This window comes from Neophocaena asiaeorientalis, unplaced genomic scaffold, assembly GCF_003031525.2.
Source record: "Neophocaena asiaeorientalis asiaeorientalis breed wild unplaced genomic scaffold, Neophocaena_asiaeorientalis_V1.1 scaffold848, whole genome shotgun sequence".
NCBI lineage: Eukaryota > Metazoa > Chordata > Mammalia > Artiodactyla > Phocoenidae > Neophocaena > Neophocaena asiaeorientalis.
The window spans coordinates 203,408-221,535 of NW_020172362.1; the positions used below are offsets into that span (position 1 = coordinate 203,408).

The following is an 18,128-nucleotide window of genomic DNA, read 5'->3' on the forward strand; positions in this document are numbered from 1 at the left end:
AAAAAAAAAAAAAAAAAAAAGAAGTGACATCTGAGCTCAGCACTGACTGAGGATTAGGAACGCTCCCAGCGTGATGAATGGGTGCTACCCTCTTCTGTCTTTTCAGGATAGGCCCTTCCACTTCTCTGAGACTCTATTCAATGAACTCCGTGAACTGAATAAAGACAGGAAAGAAAGCTGGAGCAACAGAAGACCCGCTCATTAAATCGAGGCAGTGTATATGACTGAAGTCCTGCCCTGCAAAACAAAGTTGGTTTCCTTCCACAGGGGCGATTTAGCATGTACTTTTCATCTCCAATACATAAAGATATTATTTTAGTAAAACCACCCTCCACCTCCAAGTAAACAGACACATAAATTATAGCTGGGCTTCAACATGCACATTTTAATAGATTCATTATACATGGACTATCTCAATAGTATGGCAATAATCTTGGCTAAAAAAATTAAATAAATCAGGTTAACACATCAAAATAGTTCCTCACCTAAAAAACTACGAATCAGTGAACTATAAAATCTAGCCCTCATTTATTTATTCAAATATTAATATTTAAAACATTTGTCATATGTTTAAAAATCTCTTAGAAATTTACCTTTTTACTAAGGCTTTTTGGTATTTATCACATAATAGCAAGGATATCCTTATTAGAAAAAAGGGAATTTAAACAACCTAATTTGAAGTGGGCTTTTGCTCTTTTCTTTTCTCTACACAGAATGACTCGCAAAGATTGTACCTAAGAGATGGCTGGGAATATTATGAAAGTAAAATTTGTAACTAGCTGAAATTAGCATATCTACTTATTCCTCAGATAAAGAACCAATATGAAAACCTTAGCTAATTTTATAATGACTGAAATTTAAGAAACAAGAAAGCAATGCTTATAATTTCATTTGCATCCATGCATGCACGGAAATATTATATTTTGTAGTTCTGTAACAGCCCTTCAACTCATCTTTCAAACTGCAATTAAGTTTCCCATGTAAGGATGACTGGAAGTTCATTAGATGTTTAGGAGAGCTTTTCCAGTTCTGAAAGTAAGAAATTTTAATTTGAGTACCTGATTTTGCTTTTGTATTTACATATTGACCCAAAGAGATGGCAATAATTATATTAAGATTTTAAGATTTATGAAAACTTACCACTTCCTTTATCTCCTTTGATCTTATCAACTTTAGTCTAATCCATTTGGTTGGAGGAAATTGATGCTCAGACCTATTCAAAGTCATGTGCCAAATATAGAAGGTCCCAGATCTTCTGATGTGAAGTTCTGTGTATCTTCTATAAAAATTCACACTTCCTCTGTCTTGTACCAGCATGGATACCACCACGAAGCCTCAATCTTTTCTTTAACCCTTTATCTTCTAGTCAATAGAAATGTAAGTTCTTTCCTTTGTTCATTCAATGAATATTTATTGAAAACCATTATGTACCAAGCACCAGGGTACAGACAAAGCCCCCAGTCTTCTTAGAGCTTACATTTAAGAGAAAGAGGAGGACATGCATAAAAAATATAATATCATATAACCAACAAGGACCTACTGTGTAGCACAGGGAACTATACTCGATATTTTGTAATAACCCATGGGGAAAAGAATCTGAAAAAGAATGTATATATATATATATGTGTGTGTGTGTGTGTGTGTGTGTGTGTGTGTGTGTGTGTATACATGTATACCTATGTATATATATAACTGAATGACTTTGTTGTACACCTGAAAGTAACACATCGTAAATCAACTATACTTCAATAAAAAAATATATCATAGCATAAGTAATATTGCCAAATAGTGATATATGCAATGGAGAAACATACAGCAGTTAGGTACTGAGATCAACAGGAATTATACTTTAAATGGGGTGATCAGAAAAGTCTCTCTGAGGAGGTAGCATTTGAGCAGATTGGAGCAGAAATCTGCATGAAATAAGAATGAAAGCTCTGTAAAAATCTGAGCAAGGATGATTCTGACAGATAAAGAGCTAGCACAAAGGCCCTAACCTTTGGGAACATGCGAGGTGAAGATCAAGGATTGGCAAGAAGGCCACTGTGTCTGGGCCCTAGTGTGTGACGGGAAGTGGCAGGAAGTGAGGGCAGATTGTGGAGTGGCCTAGTAAACCACAGAAAGAGTTTCAGATTTGTTTTCTAGGAGGCCATTGGAGGGGTAGCCTCCAGCGGTAGAGAAGGGGTATGCATGGCTTGGCTAATGTTTCAAAGGGCTCATTCTAGAAGATAAGAAAATAGACACCTTCCCTTTAAAAAAATTTTTTCCTAGAAGAACTGAGCTCTCAAGAAGAATCTCTGGAGAAGCTGCACACAGGTTTTCCCTTGTCTCTATTAAACTCCCATTATGAAAGACAGCTTACATTATGCTGAAAGCTTAAAAACATTGTCTCCAAAGATTTTAACACACCAGAAGGTTATAAGATGCTTCTATATCTGAAGCAATGATTGGTTCATTCAGAAAGAAAAATTAGCACTGTGGCTTGCTGGAGCTGGTATCCAGTAAGTATTAGCTTCTTCCCAGAAGTTTCTCTCTGGGTCAGTAAATTTGTCAGCTACTGGTTCTCTTGGTCACATAAAAAAGGATACAAAAGGACCAGTCTAATTAAGCCAGATGATTCATGGAGACATAACATTCCCCCCCAAAATATTTATGTGGCATTTTTAGGGCCCTTACTTTGCCCAAGTCTAGACAAAGGTAAAGTGAATCTATTTAACCTATCCACCAACAACTAAGGAGGATTTCATGTCCCTGTGATACTAAGGTCCATCTACTAAAACGGACAACTGTGGATGGCTTCCACTGGAGGCAAGAGCAAGTGAGAGAGGCAAAGGTATGGTACGGACGAGGCCTTCACAGACACACCCCATTCTTTAGGTGACTGTGGTGACTCACCTGAAATACTTAGAGTGTTTAGTGGAAAGTGGGAACGATGATGGGGAGCTTTGCATACATGAGAACAAACAAAAAAAATCAGATCATCGGGGGCTCAACTCACAGGCCGCCGCCTCCTTGAAGCCTCCCTTGAATTTACATGATCAATTCCTTTCTCTTACGAGGTTCTTTAACAGTTTCTATTCCACAATGACCTCCCCTACGGCAGCACTGTCTAGTTGTGTGTGAATAAATCTAGCTCCTGGAGGAGAGGCATTACATCCTATCCATTTTGTACCCCCTACAGCATCTGTAGCACAGCAGATGGTCAACATGTGTGACCATGTGAAAGAATTCATGTGAAAGAATCTGAATGAAGACATAACTGTTAACATCCGTTTCAATAAGATGTGCATGTATAATCTTCACAACAACTTTATGAGTTAGGGACTATATCTCAATGTTGAAGATGACAAAATTAAAGTCTAGCAAGGTCATGGAGACTTAAGATGAGACTGAAACCAGGTTCCAAAGGAACCTTCACATTACAGGCAAATTCATTAGTAAGTAGATCTTTAAGGGGAAAAGCAACATAAAAAGCACGTTAGTGGGAAAAGTTTAATTGTCACTTAATAAGTACAGCTAATAACGGTCTGTCAAAAAGAATATAGTTAGAGTCAATGATTATTTTTATTTTTCAAGTTAAGAAATACTTGACACATGTAAGATAATGTGACATACATGCAAGTTATAAAGTATGAGAATAAAAACACCCCAGTATCCACCACCAGTTTAATAATTAGAACAGAACCAATGTAGAAGCCCTCTGTGCTCCTTCCACACTGTCCTTCTACCCCTTGCCAAGAGGTCACCATTACCCTGACTTTTTGTGTTTATCATTTGCTTGCCTTCATTTCTAATTTTCCCACATATCTAATATCCTTATATGATATATAGTTCTCATTTTTAAAATTTTTAGATAAATCTTATCTATTCTTGGGCAAACTGTCTTTTTTCACTTAAAATCGTATTTTCGAATTTAATCCATTTTTCAGTACACTTACATTGCTGTATCATACACCAGTGAAAGAACATGCTGTAAATGGTGTAAAGTTTTTGTCCTTTACGCCGTTGATGGAAATTTGTCTTATATCCAATAGCGTGTTATCACACAAAAAGCTTCTATTAACATCATTTCCCATCTTGCCTACTGGACATGTGTAAGAAGGTAGAATTTCTGGGTCAAAGACATGGTATGTTCAACTTCATTGCTTATTGTCAAATTATTTTCCTTAGGTCCTATATTACTAACCCCTTCACCAACAGCAGTGGTAAAGAGTTCCTATTGTTCTACATCCTCACCATCCTTTAGTGACATCAACTTTTATTTTTTGCCACCTGTAAGTATTAAATCACTGTGGTTTTAACTTGCAACCTCCCATTAGCAATTATTTTGAGCTACAGCATTATAATTAGTTCTGATATCTGAGAGAGTTCCCTCCCATGTTCTTGTTTGCCCTCAGAAATGTCTTGGCTATTCTTGGCCTTTGATCAGTCTGTATAAACTTTAGAATCAGCTTGCCAAGCTTCATGGAAAGCTCTGCTGGAATTCCACTGGAAATGGATCAAATCTGCAGATCATTTTGCAAAGTATCGATACCTTTAGGATGTTGAGTCTTCTATTTTTAAACCTAATACATTTTTCTGAGTTAATTAGAGTAATGCCAGCTACTGCAACAAAGATATCCAAGAAAGTACAGAAGCTTACACTCTCCATTAATTTACTTCTTCCTCACATAATGGGTTTTCCTGAGGAGCAGGGAAATCTCCAAGTAGTGGTTCAGGGACGCGGGATCCTTCCATCTTAGGGTTCTGCCAACCTCAAATTGGCTGTGTTCATCGGCCACAAGCCAGAAAGATGGCATAGAAATTAGCTGCACAAATCACCATCAGACCAGGTCTGACAGCGGTGCAAAGCGTGTCACCTCACATTTCACGAGCTAGAACTGTGTCACATGGTCACAACTAGCCACAAAGAAGGCTGGGGTAAGTTTTCTGGCTCTGTGCCCAAAAGAAATGAGAATGAACCTACTAATTTAGGTCTTTCTAATATCTTTCTATAAATTTGTATGTTTCTCAGTAAAGCTTTCACATATTTTTGTCAGATTTATTCCAAGATAGATTATATTTGTATTATATAAATATATAGATTATATATTTATGCTTTTTGTAAATGGCAGTTGTATTCCTATTTATCAATTATGTTTCTGGTATTTAACCTTATCATCCAGCAACCATACTGAACTCTCTAGTAAATTCTAATAATTTGCTGTTACATTCTGGATTTCTATAGAGTTAATCATATCACATGGGAAAATAGGTTTTGTTGTTTATGTTCCAATCTTTCTTTTAATTTTACCTGTATCTTTCTGCATTGGGTAGAGCCTCCTATAAAATACTGAACCTCCTGCAAACCAGGAAGAGAGCTCTCACCCAAGCCCAACCATTTATATATATAATATACTATATACTATATTATATGTAGTAGTAGAGTGGCCCAAATACTTTCTAATCATGTAACTCTCTACTATAACTGTAGTTGTGTTCACTCATTATAGCATTTATCTGTACCGCATCTCTTTTTCTTTTGATCAGTATTTTCAGTTTGTTAGTTTCATTCGTTTTTCAAAACATCCTGACTTCATATCCTTTTATATTTTATAAATTCATGTTCTTAACTTTGTTTTTTCCTTCTTTTTTCTTTGTTTTTTCCCCCTTTTCCATATTCTTAAGTTGAATACTTATTAATTTTTAGCCTTCTTTATTTCCTAGTTGAAACATTAAAAGCTATAACATTATTCTCACTGTCATTTTAGTTGCAACCCACATGTGTTGATATGTAGTGTTTTCTACTATGCAACTCTGTTTTATGATATTCATTAAAATTTCTTCTTCATTGATCCTTTGAGTTATTTTGAAATATCCTTTAAATTCCAATGAGATGAATTCAAACATTTTTAGTGATTTCTTCGTTTTTTATTTATTTTTTTTTTTACTTTAAATTTTTATTATGGTAAGAACACTTAACATGAGATCTAGCCTTTTAAATTTTGAAGCAATTTTTAAGTCAGCCGTACAGTTCTTTTTTTTTTTTTAACATCTTTATTGGAGTCCTGTTTTTTAAATTTTGTTATTGATTTCTACCTTACATACTTTGATGTCACTGAACAAAACCTTTATGTTCCTAAATATTTTGGGAGTGAAGAGGAAGTGACCTCAATGACTTTTTTCTTTTTTAACAAATTGTTTACTCATTTTATATTTTTTATTTATTTATTTTTTGGCTGTGCTGTGCAGCATATGGGATCTTAGTTCCCCGACCAAGGATTGAACCCGCACCCCCTGCATTGGGGGCACAAAGTTTTATCCACTGGACCACCAGGGAAGTCCCCTCATCGACCTTTCATTCATTCTTCTGTGCTAAGCAGTGTGTTAACGTCCAGCAGTAAATACCATAGCACAGTTGCTGCCATTATGGGGCTATCAGCACAGACGGGCACAGAGATCATAAAGAAGCAGGCAATAATATCAACATTTAATGTATTTTCTTAAACAATACTCAATGTAAGATTGAGGTGTTCTGTTATCACATGAGGTGTATTGCTCACATGAATTAATAGCACAGTCATATAGAACATTTATTGATGAGTGACAGCTGAGATTTACTGGATTACAACCAAGTTTTCTCCTGTGCAACCCCAAGAAGGCTAGCTACTATATAAATTCTGCTTGGGTTGAGAACAAGGTCAGTTTTTAACTCTTTAAGTACTGTCCTACATCTTAATATCACCCCAGATTCATTCATTATAACCAGAAGGAGGACTCATAACCATGACTGCCTTCATCAGCTCCCCCTGGCCTTGAAAGTGAAGAAAAAATTAGGAAATTATTGGATGGGCAGAAGAGAGATGGTAATGTGAGAATATCCATTGTCCTTTAGTAGTATCTGCTAATGCTTCGTCTCCACCTAATATGTTTCCTGATGGAGACGGCTTAGACCAGGTGGGCTCCATGTGGGACTGAACCAGTCTGCACTCTCGATCATGAATTGGGGAAGAAGAGTAGAATCAAGTCGTCATCCCTCACTACAAACACATCTTCTGTAATGATCACTAAAGAGCAAACCTCTATAGCTTCTAGAGAGACACTTTCAAAATGCAGACCTTTCTCCTACTTAGGTCTTTTTTCCAGGCTTTTGCTGGTTATTCTTTGCTGAGGGGAAAAAAGCCTTTCCTTATTGTTGTCCTTAGATGTCTGACTTCTCACTGATATTGCCAAGAAATGATAAAGGAAGATGAAAACACCACTTATGAAAATTTGAAGAATGAGACCAAGGTCATCCTTTCAAGGAGTCTTTCATCCTCAAGGACATTCATGTCCAAGTCTGGACTGCCCAGTGTCCATCACCCAGACGTGCATTCCTGATGTGCTGGACCAGGCATCCTCACTGCCCTCACTTCTACTGGGACCCCCTCAGGAACTTTCAAAGGCAGCAGCACTGTTAGGTTGCCAGCTGCCAGCCCAATTCCTATTTTTTTAATATTTGCTGAAACTTGCTTAATGACCTAGTATATGATCAAATTTTGTTCATGTGCATTCTCTAAATATTGGGAATATCCTACATGCCAATTATATCAAGTTTATAAATTGTGTTGTACACATCTTCTAAAGTTTTAGTGAATTTTTGGTCGGAATGTTCTATCAATTGCTGCAAGAGGAGTATTAAAATTTCCAACAGTTGTCCATTTCTCCTTACTAGTTCTGTCAAACTCTGCTTCTTATTTTTGAAGCATTTTGGTCGGTAAATAAAAGATCAGGATTGTTACATTATCTTGGTAAAATGAACCTTCCATCGTCATATGGTTACCTCTCTACCTTTAGTAATACTTCTTCCCTGATACCAACATAATGAAACCTGCATTTCAATTTGCTGAATATTTCCCAGACACATTCTTTTCTATCCTTTTAATTTCAACCTTTCTGCATCCTCATGTTTTAGGTCTGTCTCTTGTAAACATCATTTTTATTTTTGAAATCTATGTGACAGTGTTTGGCTTTTATCTGAAGAGTTAAGTCTGTTTACATATGTTAAATTTCTTTCTACTTTCAATTTGTGTTTTCTCTTTGATTTTTTTTCTAGGTTTCCTGTTCTCCTTTGCTGCCTTCTTTTAAAATGATTGACATCTTCTCCCACTTTTATTCCAATTACACCTACTCTCAGTCTACCTGCTGCTGTTGTTCAGTTATTTAGCATTTTCTCACTTTTAATACTACATAGTAGAGTGAGAATTATTACTTTATACCATAATTTTGAAAGATTTAACCACATGTTTACCATTTTTCTATAGTCACCACTCCCTGTTGCATCTCAAACCCTTCATCAGGGATTTTTCATCTCCCTTAAGCACATCCTTTTGTAGGTGGTTAACACTCTTTATCTTTGTTTAAAAATGCCTTTATTTCACCCTTCTTGAAAGATAATTTCTCTGGATTTATAATTCAAGTTTGTTGTTATTTTCTCTCGGAATTTTAAAGCTATTATTCCACTGCATTCTGGTTTCTATGGTTGCTGTTGAGATGTCAACTGAAAGCCTAATTTTTACTCCTTTATATGTAAACTGTCCTTTCTCTTTGGTAGCTTTTAAGACTTTGCTTTTGTTCTGCACTTTTACCACTACAATAGCCAACATCCAAGAGAGCCTAAATGATTCCCTTGTCCTGGTATTCAGAGGTGTCCTCTCTCAAATCAGGGCTGGTCCCGTGTAGCCGACAGGGTACAGAGTACAGTGTGGGACTGAGAGTAAGTCTTAGAAGGCAGTGTAGCTATTCCTCGGTCTCTTGAATGACTCATTCTGAGGGAAGCCAAGCCGCCACGCCATGAGGACGTTCAACCCGGAAAGAGACTCATATGGAAAAGAATTAAGACCACCAACTAACAGCCAGCACCAGTTTGCCAGCCAGAGGGGTGAGTCACCTTGAATGCGGATCTGCAGCCCTAGCCGACACTTGACAGAACTTCCTGAGAGACCCTGAGTCAGAACCAACCAATCGAACCACTCCCAAACCTCTGACCCACAGAAACTGTGAGAGATCGTCCACGATCCTTGTTATTTTAAGCCATTAGATTTTGGAGTGATTTGTTACACAAAGACAGAAGCTACAATAAATACAATTTGTCTCAGTTGGGATTTGTTGGGGTTCCTTTACCTGATGATTGGTATTTTCTATAACTTCTGGAAAATTCTCAGCCATTATTTCTTTAAATACTTTTCTCTCATTCTCTATATTTTTATCTTGGACTCCAATTGAACATTTTAAGAACTTCTCACTCTATTCCCCAAGTTTCCTAATTTCTTTTATTTTCCATCTTTTTGTGTCTCTATGCTTCATTCTGTGTAAATTAGTTTATCTTTCAATTCACTGATTTTTCTGTTCTCTTGTGAATCATCCACTATTTAACCTTTCCATTACATTTTTCAAACTGATGTATAATTTATAAGCCATACAATGCACAGATTTTTGGTGTACAGTTCATTGAATTTTGATGCAGATTATACTCACGTAACCAAAACCACCATATATAGTCAAGAGACAGACACTTGCATTATCTCAGAAAGTTCCCTCATGCCCCTTTCCAGTCAAATGCTCCTCCCAGAGGCAACCGTTGCATTAATTTCTACCATCTATTCTACAATAGATGCAATCATAAAGAGGGATAGTCTTCTGTGTCTGTCTTCCTTTTGCTCCACATAGTTTTTAAACTTCATTCATGTTGTTGCCTGTAGTAATTCATTGCTTTTATACTGTTGAGGAGAGTTCCATTGATGAATATACTACTATATGTTTATACATTGAATTGATGATGGGTATTTGGGCTCCTTCTGATTTGGGGGCTTTCAGGAAAAAGTTGTGATGAAGATTCTTGTCCAAGAATTTTGAAAACACGATTTCAATCTTCCTGGATAAATAACAAGGAGTGGAATTTCTACTAAGGAGTGGAATTTCTTGTTGTAGAATAGGGGTATGTTTGACTCTATGAGAAACTGACAAATTATTCTTCAAACAGTTTATAATTTTGCTTTCCCACTCGAAATTTAGGAAAGTTTCCTCACCTACACTTGGTATTGTCAATCTTTTAAATTATAGTCACTCTAGTGGATGTGAAATGTCACATCTTTGTGGTTTTTAATTGTGTTTCCTAATAACTATTGATATTGTCTATTGATCACGCCTATGTTTTCTCCTGTAAAGTGATTTTTCAAGATCTTTGATCATTTTTAAAAACTGGGTTGTTTGTCTTTTCTTACTGAGTTCTTTATATATTTCTGGAAACAAGTCCTTTGTCATGTAATGATATATTGCAAATATTTTCTACTAGTTTATGGCATGGCTATTCATTTTCTTAACAGTATATTCTGATGATGAGAATGTTTTAATTTTGATGAAGTCCAATTGTGGACTGCATGTTTGTATCTCCCCTCCCCAAATTTATATGTTGAAACCCTAATCCCCAGTGTGATGGAATTTGGAGGTAAAGCCTTTGGGAGATAATTAGGTCATGAGGGTGAAACCCCCATGATAGAATTAGTACCCTTATAAGAAGAGATAGTAGAGAGCCCTCTCTCTGTGTGTCTCTCTCTCTGTGTCTCTCTCCCATGTGAAGAAAAGAGGAGACAGCTCTCTATAAGCCAGGAAGTTGGCCCTGACCAGACACCAGATCAGCCAGCACCTTGACCTTGAACTTTCCAGCTTCTAGAACTAAATAAATTGTTGTTTAAGCCACCTAGTCTATAGTATTTTTGTTATAGTAGCCTGAACTTCTCAAGCTTACTACTACTTGTGTTCTAAGAAATCTCTGCCTAGCCCATGCTGTGAAGATATTACTCTATGCTTACTTCTGGGTGCTTTATAGGTCCATGATCCATCTCAAATTAATTTTTTTATATGGTGTGGGGTGGGAGTCATGTTCCTTTTTTTGACCGTATATACCCAATTGTTTCAGCAATATCTGTTGAGAAGACTAGCCCTTCCATTTTTTCTAAAAATCAGTTGACTGTGCATGTCTATTTCTGGACTTTATTCTGTTAGATTAAGTAATTTGCCCTTATACCATTATCACACTGCCTTGATTACTATAGCTTTATAGTGAGTCTGACATCAGATATTATAAATTCCTCAATTTTGTTCTTCTTTTTTCAGAGTGGTTATTGACTCTTCTAAACTGCGTTTCTGTGTAAATTTTAGAATAAACATCTCAGTTTCTAAAAATGGCTGCTCCAATTTTTATTGCATTGGCCTTAAATCTGTAGATCAACTGGACAAGACTGAACATCTTATGAAATACTGAGTTATATGATTTATGAACATAGTGTATTTTACCATTTAGTCATTTTTCTGTCAATAAAACTTTGTAGTTTTCAATGTAGAGGTCTTACATATTTTTACACATTTAATTTATTTTATGTTTTGATATTACAAATGGCATTTTAATTTCATTTATAAATATTTACTGCTAGCATATAAAAATTAAATTTTTATTTGTATATTGACTTTGTACCTGTAATTGTGCTTAATTTACTTATTCTTTCCAGAACTTGTTGGTAGATTCTTCATTCTTTTCTACATAAACAATCATGTTGTCTGCAGATAAAGACAGGTAACTTCTTCCTTTCTAATCTTTGGCCTTTCATTGCTTTTTTGTCTTCTATTTCTTTTGCTAAGACCTCTGTTACAATTTTGAAAAAACGTAGTGAAAGAAAATAATCTTGTTCATAATCTAAATGGAAAATATTCAATATTTCACTTTCAGGTATGATGTTAACTAAAGTTTATTCTTCATACCTTATACAATAAAGAGTGCTTTGAAATGAACAGCTGTATTAATATGGATTTCATCCAGTGTGGTTCCCTGTTTTCAAGGTTTGAATGTCTATTTCTTGTTGCTCTCCAATGCTTTCACACATTTTTATACATATATTATAATTAACCTCAGCAAGGAGATTAGTCCAATGCAAGCTACTCCACCATTAATGAAAACTTCCATTGAATATTTAATTTCAATTATTATATTCTTAATTTCTTAATAGAAGTTTTATTTGTTATTTTTTTTTCTAAACATGTTAGATCCTTTTTGAGAGTCTCTGTTCCTTACTCATTTGTTAGTCCCTCTCTTACTTTTAAAAGACTTAGATGTATTTATTTTATATTTTGTATCTGATTACTGCAATATATGAGACTTTTATGTGCCTGCCAAATAATGCTCCTGGCACCTTTTTTCCTCATGCATATAAACATTATTTTTTAATGTGAGCTTATATTCCCTGGAAGTTTATCTCTGGGAGTTCTCTGTATCCTAAGTTGAGAGAACATTCTTCCAGAGAGAATATACATTGATTCGTGGAAACTTGGGCATGCTACCAACATGGATCCATTTTCATTTAAATTTTTTCTTGGGGTTCTCCATCCTTGAAGACTGGGCATCCAAAACCCCATGAAGACCAGCCTGTGGCCAAGTATTCTTAGACTCTTTTGTTCCTCTACCAAGAGCCCAATAATGAGAAAAGCATGTTTTCTTGCATGTACTCTGCCTTTAGACATTAGATCTTTCCCCTGTTTTCTTTTTCTCTGAAAGTACAATCTGTATGATTCCTGGCTCTTGACAATGTTCTCTGATTCAACTTTCCACACTGCCCAGGTCCAAAACTTGGTCTCCTGTTCCCAGAAGGTACAGCAATTAAAATAAAACCTCTAGGCCACCTAGGATTGCTGGGTGCCCACAAGACAGCAGCTTCAATGTTTGAGTTCCACCCTTCACTACTGCCCAAGTTTGGTTCTCGGCCTCAGGGGGCTCCCAGTGCTGTCTTATAAAGTCAGCCAGGCATATAATACTGCTTTTCATGTTTCCTCCAGTACTTGAGACATTTTGTAGTAAGAGAATTTCAATATGTCTGGTTTGAAATATAGCTAGAAATGGAAATACTCAACATTTACTTTTTAATTTCTAAAGGCTTTAGTTATTACTCTTCATTTAGCTGGTTGTCAAATGAGTTAGCTGATGGATAACAATGGCTAACAAAAGAGATGGTTATGGACGTCTATGCCTATAAATACTGAATATACTACCTGATTTCTTAAAAATAGGTATGAAAAGAAGAAAACAAATATCATAGTTTAATGCATATATGTGGAATCTAGACAAATGGTACAGATGAACTTATTTGCAGGACAGGAACACAGATGCAGAAGTAGAGAAAAGACATGTGGACACAGTGGGGAAGGGGAGGGTGGGACGAATTGGGAGATCAGCATTGACATGTATACACTACCATATGTAAAACAGATAGCTAGTGGGAACCTGCTGTATAGCACAGGGAGCTCAGCTCAGTGCTCTGTGATGACCTAGATGGGTGGGATGGGTGTGGGGTGGGAGGGAGGTCCAAGAGGGAGGGGATATATGTATACGTATAGCTGAGTCACTTCATTGTACAGCAGAAACTAACACATCATTGTAAAGTAACTATACTCCAATAAAAAAAAAAAATTGAATAGAAAAAAAAGAATGAATTTAATGGATAATCTACATCCTTCATGATGGCTTTACTTCTAGAATATTCCAAAAGGTTTTTCTAAAGAGCTGTAAGAGGCATAGCCAATGAAGGAATTGTGAAGGAGACAAGTGATTAAGGCCTTGTGTTAGTACCTCACCAGTTCCCAAAGCTATCTTTCATGGATAAAATAAAGCTTGAATGCATCAAAATGTTTCTTGGAAGTCAGCCAGATTTCACATGAAAGGATTTACTTTACTCCTTCACTATGGAGAGAAATCACCTAGCAATTACACATCGTGAATTTAATTCCTAAGGTTAAATTGAACACTATAACATGTGGATGATAAAACCCATCTCATCAATTGTTAAATATATTAACTGCAAAATGTTTATTTAGTACAGCTTTACACTTTAAATGGTAGCTATTATTATTTCCGTATAAAAAAAGTTCTGTTATTAGAAACTTCTAATACCTTTGTAAATGTTAAGTTCAGAGATGGTTTAATGTCCTTGAGCTCCTGACAAAAGGGACTCAGGGAAAATTCATCCTGGGTTCCCCATCCTGATGAGGTTCCCTCCTGAGATCCAAAATGCCTGCTCTCTACTAGTATGACTGCCCATTTCTCTTACAGTTTTGCACCAGAAGCAGTTTACATGACTGGTAGCATTTTTTTCTGTTGTGCGACATGCAAGGGGATTCATGTTAGGCATGCTATCCATTACAAAGATGCATGGCAAAGAAAGTCTCTGTCCTCAAGGGAACTACAGTCTTGTGTTCTGATTCTCAACCCTGGTTGTACCTTAGAATCATCACAAATATTTTTTTAAACTACCAACATTCATATGTGTATCTTTTCCCCCTCTACAGACAGTGGCTGTCTTGGGACAGAAACCATACTATCTTCTTTCCTTATTCCTCATAGCTAATCCCTATATGTAGCAGGAATTTATTAAAACCTACCTGAAATTATATAAAAATGCTAACAAAATCCAATTTTAAAGGCTTTCTATTATTTGAATCCTTAGTAGGAGTCACAAATATGGTTGAAACCTTCAATGCCTAGGCCAAAAAGAATGTACCTGTAGCACAGCTCCCTGTGTTAAGTGTGCTGATTTCAAAGGCCATATCCCCCAGAGTGGCAATAACAAATGTACCAAAATTAAAAGAGAATTGCAACTGTAACACAGCTTTGTGTTTAGAAATATCTCATACGATACTGAAAGTTGCAGAATTTGTCTTACCAGTTTAAGATAGCCCTCAGCATCTAGAATTAAGTTTTCTGGTTTCAGGTCTCTGTAGATAATACCTAGTCGATGCAGGTAATCGAATGCTTCTGTCACACAAGCAACGCAGAACTTGGAGGTGGGTTCATCAAAGCTGCCTCTGCAATGAGATCATTTTCCCTCTTAATACTCTAGACACACATCCTTGTTCTAGATTCTAGGTGTCAATTATTATACAGTAAATTTATGCAATATAAACGTTCTGTATGGCATTAGCACTAAAAAATACTTCATGCTGCCAATGAATTAGACCACTGATTATAAAGAAATTTAGGGGGATACTTGATGCAAACAAGAACCACTTCACTAAAATTAAAGTGTCTACATCCAAACAATTGTTTCTGGCAATCATATATGAACATATAAAATGGAAAGACAAGAAAATAAAACTTTTCAAAGACATCTCTGCCAAACTCTGGGGAAAATGCAACTATTTCAATGGAGCGCTTGAACCAGACTTCTCCATTTGATTGCTTGACTAAAAACGACTCAAGTGATCATTTTCATTTCCTGTTTGTATAGCTTGTAACAATAACCCATGTAGAAATGGGGCCATAACTCTTTCCTATTTAGTGCACCTTGATGATACTAGAGTTGCCCTGGGTCAGCACTGTGTGTAGGTTTACATACTGAATTATTAAAATGTGGTGGTGATTTGCTGCATGGTATAATAGAAGGCTGTGGCTTTGGAACGAGAGAAACTGGTTTTGACTCCTTCTTCTTCCACTAACTGTGTCCTTAGGCAAGTTGTTCTGCTGTTCTGAGCCTCAGATTCGTATCTGTAAAATGGGTTTACTACTGACTTAACAAGGCTGTTTTATGGATCAGGTAAAGTGCCTAACACTAGAGTAGGAACTCCCACCTCTAAATAGATTTATATTTTCTGAAAAGATTTGCCTATGGAAGCAAAGATGGAAGACACAAATGCTTCTGCAGGTATCATGCAAGTTTCCTCAACCCTTCTAGGTTTCCCCCATTCAGATCCATCCAACAATATGTTCCTAGTACAACACATGAATCTCTACTCAGATGCTCAAAAGTCTCTTATTACCTAGGTCAGTGATTCTTGACCATGAATGCACATTAGAATTGCCTGAAAGGCAGTTAAAAGTCATTTTCTGGACCCATTGCAACGGAACCAAATCAAAGCCTTTGGCATCAGGGCCCAGCACTTTTACTTTGTAAAAGCTACCCATGAGACTGTGACGTGAAGCCAGGGCTGAGAACCACTAAGGCAGGGAATGCTGTCTAAATGTTTGGCCTGGCATTGACCTCCACAGCCTAATGCAAAGCCACCTTCCCATCTCCTTTTCTGCTGCCCTTGTCCTCTATTCAAATTCTGCTCTTACTCAGCAAGTTAAGACACTTAATCCTATCCTAATATTCCTGCGGTTTACCTTCCTCTCTGCCTTTCCAAATTTTGTCTTTAGAGTTTAGCTCAAGTCCTTCCTTAACCATCACATTTTTCTATCTTTCCTCTTCTCCAAGCTCACTATCCACAACACTCATTGGACATTTAGTTACAAACTGCCAACTTCTTTGTCATATTTAGTTTTCACGTTAAATAATGAAATGTTTTAGAATTGCACATTACATTATCTCCCAAAATAAAATCTAAACTCATTGGAGGAAAACGTTATACTTTGAGGGGTTAGAACAGTTTACTTTGTTTAGAAAACTCCCACACTGTCTACTATGGAGCCTTATACATAGGTGGAGCTTAGTAAATACCTGTGGTTTTGATTGTGTGGAAATCACCCCTTTTGTAAAACTGAATCTTTGCAGACATTTCACTCTGCCTTTCAGTCCAGGCTTCCCCACTCTCTACCCCTTTCATCATCTCTCTTCTCAAGATTCGGAATCAGTAACATCTGGGTTTATACTTACTCTGCCTCATACTAACCATGTGACATGGATGGTTCACACTCTAAGCCTGGGCTTCTTTAATCCCTAATATGAGAATGACAATAACTGCTTTACAGGGTGCCTATTACACGATTATAATGTTAGCTAAGAAAATATCACTATTACTACTTTTTCATCAAGTGATAATATGTTCTTAGACTCATTTCTTAATAACTTTCTTCATGCCTCTTTAAATGATCATGAACATAGCATCTTTTAGATGACACAGGAGGAGACAAAAGTTATTGTTTATTATTCTTTTTCATTACCTGTCTCTTAATATACTCCATAGCTCCCCACCTAAGCAGGCCTCCAGAAGCATGTATACATACTTATTGTCCTTGAAAGTGCGATATAATCTGTGAAGATAAAGAAAAGCACAGTTATTATTAGAAACCCAGTTTTAAAACGTCTTCCAAGTTGCTTAAGAGCATCATCAATAACACTTTGGGGGCTTCCCTGGTGGCGCAGTGGTTGAGAGTCCGCCTGCCGATGCAGGGGACACGGGTTCGTGCCCCAGTCTGGGAAGATCTCACATGCCGCGGAGCGGCTGGGCCCGTGAGCCATGGCCGCTGAGCCTGCGCGTCCGGAGCCTGTGCTCCGCAATGGGAGAGTCCACAACAGTGAGAGGCCTACGTACCGCAAAAAAAAAAAAAAAAGCATAGATGCTACTCATTATAGAGGCACTTTACATCACCCAGGAGCTGCACTCCAGGAGCTACACTCCAGGAGCATTAAGACAGGTAGGAAAAAATATGCCTTAACTGGCCTACACCACTAACCCATGAATTCACAAGAGAGCCATGGCCTAGAATAATACATTTCTCTTGCAAACTCTGGTGATAGCTAAAGAAAGCAGTAACTGTAAAGGTGGTGGATCTTCTGGCACCTAGGCACTGCTAGGACCAGCTCCTCAACAACCTAAATACATCCAGATGTCACTTCTTGTCGAAATTCAACAGCAGCACGTCCCCTGAAGGGTTCTGAATGAATTCTTGCTTCCCAAATTCTGCATTGGGTCTGAGTTAAATAAGCAGTTCAAATTATTGCCACAATAATTTTATATTCACACACACACATACAAACACACACATACACCCCACACGCTTTCCTGAGATTTATCCAAGAATAAAAAAATCTGGACTCTTGACTTCAGATCTCAAACTTCTAACATTTTATGTATCATCGCTGTGACTGAGCTGGAGAATTCAGAGCGGGGCCTTCTCTTCCTCCTCTGTCCTCTTGCATGGAAACATTCAAAAGGAGAGCCTAAGATGCTAAGTTCTGGGAGCGAGATGCTCACTTACTTCACGATGAAGGGGGAGCACAGCTCTTCCAGGATCCTCTTTTCTGCGTAGACATGCTCCTGCTGTTTTGTGTCAACTATGTGCTTTTTCTTTATACACTTCATTGCAAAAGCAACATTCTCATTTTTTACCTTAACCTAGGGAAGAAGAG

The 18,128-nt window shown here is 36.9% G+C and overlaps 1 protein-coding gene across 2 annotated transcripts in view; it reads right to left on the bottom strand.

Annotated features, from left to right (window-relative positions):
• PRKG2 (protein kinase cGMP-dependent 2) overlaps positions 1–18,128 on the bottom strand; it is an 85,099-nt gene that overhangs the window by 15,477 nt on the left and 51,494 nt on the right. For both annotated transcript variants that reach the window (XM_024767017.1, XM_024767010.1), the window contains exons 11-13: positions 17,978–18,114; positions 16,940–17,029; positions 14,724–14,865 (exon numbers count right to left, since the gene is read on the bottom strand). In XM_024767017.1, coding sequence (XP_024622785.1) covers positions 14,724–14,865; positions 16,940–17,029; positions 17,978–18,114 — 369 coding nt within the window. The remainder of the gene's footprint in view (positions 1–14,723; positions 14,866–16,939; positions 17,030–17,977; positions 18,115–18,128) is intronic.